Source organism: Rhagoletis pomonella, unplaced genomic scaffold (genome assembly GCF_013731165.1).
Source record: "Rhagoletis pomonella isolate Grant_MI unplaced genomic scaffold, Rhpom_1.0 Rhpom_scaffold_16198, whole genome shotgun sequence".
Lineage (NCBI taxonomy): Eukaryota > Metazoa > Arthropoda > Insecta > Diptera > Tephritidae > Rhagoletis > Rhagoletis pomonella.
The window spans coordinates 1-3,408 of NW_023474719.1; the positions used below are offsets into that span (position 1 = coordinate 1).

General features: G+C 34.6%; 1 protein-coding gene across 1 annotated transcript; it reads left to right on the plus strand.

Annotated features, from left to right (window-relative positions):
- Nucleotides 1–6: 6 nt before the first annotated feature.
- LOC118757283 (fatty acyl-CoA reductase wat-like) lies at nt 7–1,060 on the plus strand (the record flags this gene model as incomplete). Its single annotated transcript, XM_036492010.1, has 2 exons — nt 7–509; nt 572–1,060. Coding segments are annotated over 2 exons (921 nt in total), but the record flags the coding sequence as incomplete, so codon positions are not given.
- Between the last annotated feature and the right edge of the window lie 2,348 nt (nt 1,061–3,408).

Sequence of the window (3,408 nt, forward strand, 5' to 3'; positions counted from 1 at the left end):
TTGGTGAGGCGTAGCGCTGAAAAGTTTCCAACTTGCGTCTCGCGCCCTAGCATAGTGATTTCGACCAATCGTGAACCCATAGCGGGTTGGATAAATAATGTTTACGGCATCACAGGTTCGATTTTTGCCCTGGCTGCTGGCCTATCGCGTCTTCTGCCCGTTCACAAGGATAAACACTTAGATATAATCTGTGCCGATTTCACAGTGAATGCGATATTGGCAGCCACTTGGGCAATGCATCAGGATGTTGAGGACCATAGAAAGGTATCACCAACGCCACCGAGTCCCAAAGTATACGCTTTGGTATCTTCGACATACACACCAGCGGGATTTGTAACGTCAGAGACTTTGTCGCATTATCTTACAAACCCGTTGCAACGGCACTTATGGGTTTTGTGTCCAAATTTAATTGACAATCAGCTGTTATTCAAGTATCTTAGTATATACTATCATCTGATAGGCACTTTGGCGATTGATTTTGGTCTAAAAATAGTTGGAAGAAAAGAACGGTAAGTAGAAAGGTCTAAATATCAGAGAGCATACTCACATTCATATTTCTTTTCCTCACAAGCGTCTTACCTTGGGTGCGCAAAACGCAACTATTTCTGAATGTAATCGCCTACTTCACGCAGTACGATTGGAAATTCGATAATGATAATATGCGCAACGTCTGGAAGCGAATGGATGCTGTAGATGAAAAGTTATTCCTCTGCGATACGCGTCTATTCGACTACAAGAAATGGTGTTACACTTATATGCAGGGTATGAAGTACTTTCTTTGTAATGATCCACTTGAAAATCCAAGAACAGCCGTGACCCGATATAATCGCATAAGTCGAGTGCATTTAATATTCAAGTACCTATTTTACATTTCCCAGCTGCTGTTGGCATATACGATGATAAAGGGTCTGAGGCTAGATGAAGTGTTCATTAAATTAATAAGCGTTAAATTTGGTTTAGGCAAAGGAATAGCTTTTGTCAAGGCATAGACTATATGCACCGATAATCAAGATTTGGTGTTTATGTGAGAATAGATCAAATAAACTTATCGTAGATTTAATTTCGTGACTTTTTTTGCATTTGATGGCATAAGTCAGGGAAGGTCGTGGAGATGTGAAAAACATCGATGTTTTATTGTTTAGCATCAATTTTTATACTTTCTTACCGTCTCTAAGACCATAAACAGTAAACAGTGGAAAGCGGGAAAGGTGAAAGTAAAATATTTTTATTTTAGTAACAACTTTGATAAATACGTCTCCAAGAATTCAATAGTGTGAATAATAATAGTGAATTTTTGAACAGGTGGCAACCCTCTGTAAACACCTAAAAATATTTCTAGTGTTCCAACTAAATATTTCTTAACACTCTTTCGTTTGACACCAATATATGCAACCAAATTTTAATACATGTTTGAATAAGGTAATTGCCTTAACTTAGGTTGAGTTGAATTTTTTAAACAACTGGCAACCCTCCTAAATATATCTCAGAAAAAAAGCCTTTCAAAATCATTTCGGTGATACTCTTCCTTTAATAATTCATCCAACTTATTAAATAATTTGAAGGATACTTTATAAACACGTGGCAACCCTCTTCAAACATTATAAATGTTGAAACTCAAGTTTTCTTAACACCCTTTGGCTTCATATATCAAACAACTTGCGTGAAAGTTAATTAAATTCGACTTTTTTAACAGGTGGGAACCCTCTTCAAAAGTAGTTTCGCGCTAAGACAATCTTAAATATTCTTTGTCTAACATTGCGATACATATTTTAATTAGCTGATGAATGAAGTTGAATTTTATTTTTAAACACTTGGCAACCCCACTAACTATAGTTCAGAAATAAAGATTTTTCAAGCCGCATACGATTTATACGCACATTTCAATAATTAATATAACTTTTTTCATATTTTTAATTCAATTTTTAAACAGGTGGCAACCCTCTTCCAACACCACAGAAATATTCTTAAACTTCTAAGCACTCTTTTGTTTGCCATCCATATATTGACATTTCATAGAACTTGTGGATAAGTTAACTAAATTGAACATTTCAAGCAGGTGGCAACCCTATTTAAAATATTTTCAAACTACTTCCTTCTGAACCTTCGTTTGGCACGCATATGTTGAAACACGTTTCTCCTAACTAATTCCTCTAATTCAAATTGAATTTGATTTTTTAAACAGGTGGCAACCCTCCAATAGTTCAGCTAAAAAACGAAGCTTTTAAAACCCATTTCGATTGATACCCAGCTTGTAATAATGGATTTATTTTTTTAAATAATTTGAACTTAATTTTTTAAAAGGTGGCAACTGTTTTCGAAAAAGTTAAACCTTATTGCACACCTACAGCCAGAGCCCTTTGATTTGGCACCTGACTTTTGAAAATCGAACGAACGGTGTGCATCTGATGGCATTGATTATTAAATTATTTGAATGGAATTTTCGAAATTTCGAAAAAAGTTTCTGCATATTGAACCAAACCTTTATATGCCTATGATATTCGACGCCCTGAATGCGAGTCCGAGGTCTGTTAGCCTCCATCAGGTCAGGTTCAGGTCATTTAAAGGTCAAGTAGGGAAAAATTCATTGAATAAACCTGAAAATTATATGCAATTCTTCTAAATTTGACCTTGGAATGACCTTGATATGACCTCTAGATGGCCTTGAAGAATCCCATATTCGGATTCATTTCATTTTCATTTCATGTTATTAAATATAAAAACATGAGTACAATAAGATATAATCTTTACTGATAAAAACAAATTACTGATTTCAATATAGACAAAGAAAAAAAAAAACAATTTTTTTGTTTATTTAATAAATTGTTTGCCCTATTTGACCTAACATTATGGAGGTTAACCGACCTCAGATTCGCGTTCAGCGAGTCAAAAACCACATATTATTAATTTTCACGAGTATTCAATGAATTTTTCCCTACTTGACCTTCAAATGACCTCGAACCTGACGTGACGGGGGCTAACAGACCTCGGATTCGCATTTAGCGCATAGGGATGCAGAGGTTTGGTTCAATATGCAAACACTTTTTTTGTAAACCTGTATAATTTAAACAAATACAAGAGCTAGATCTATAGTTTTAGAATTTGATAATAAATTTATAAAATTTTTTCATAATTAAAGCTTAAAAACGCGCTTTCTCAGATTTTATGGATTCTGAATTTGTTATGTACATAACGAAATGTTTCAAATGCCATAATACTTTATTTTTGCATACTTCAAAGTGTCTATATTATATAAGTTTATCAATTTAAACTTTTAATTTACATTGGTTTTTGGCCACTTTTTCAGTCTTCTGGCCCACAGTGAATCAGTATAAAGTCCTAGGTTGGTAACGAATGGCAGCTACTCTGCTCGAAAATCACAGTTGACCAGTGCCGTATTTTTTATTGCTT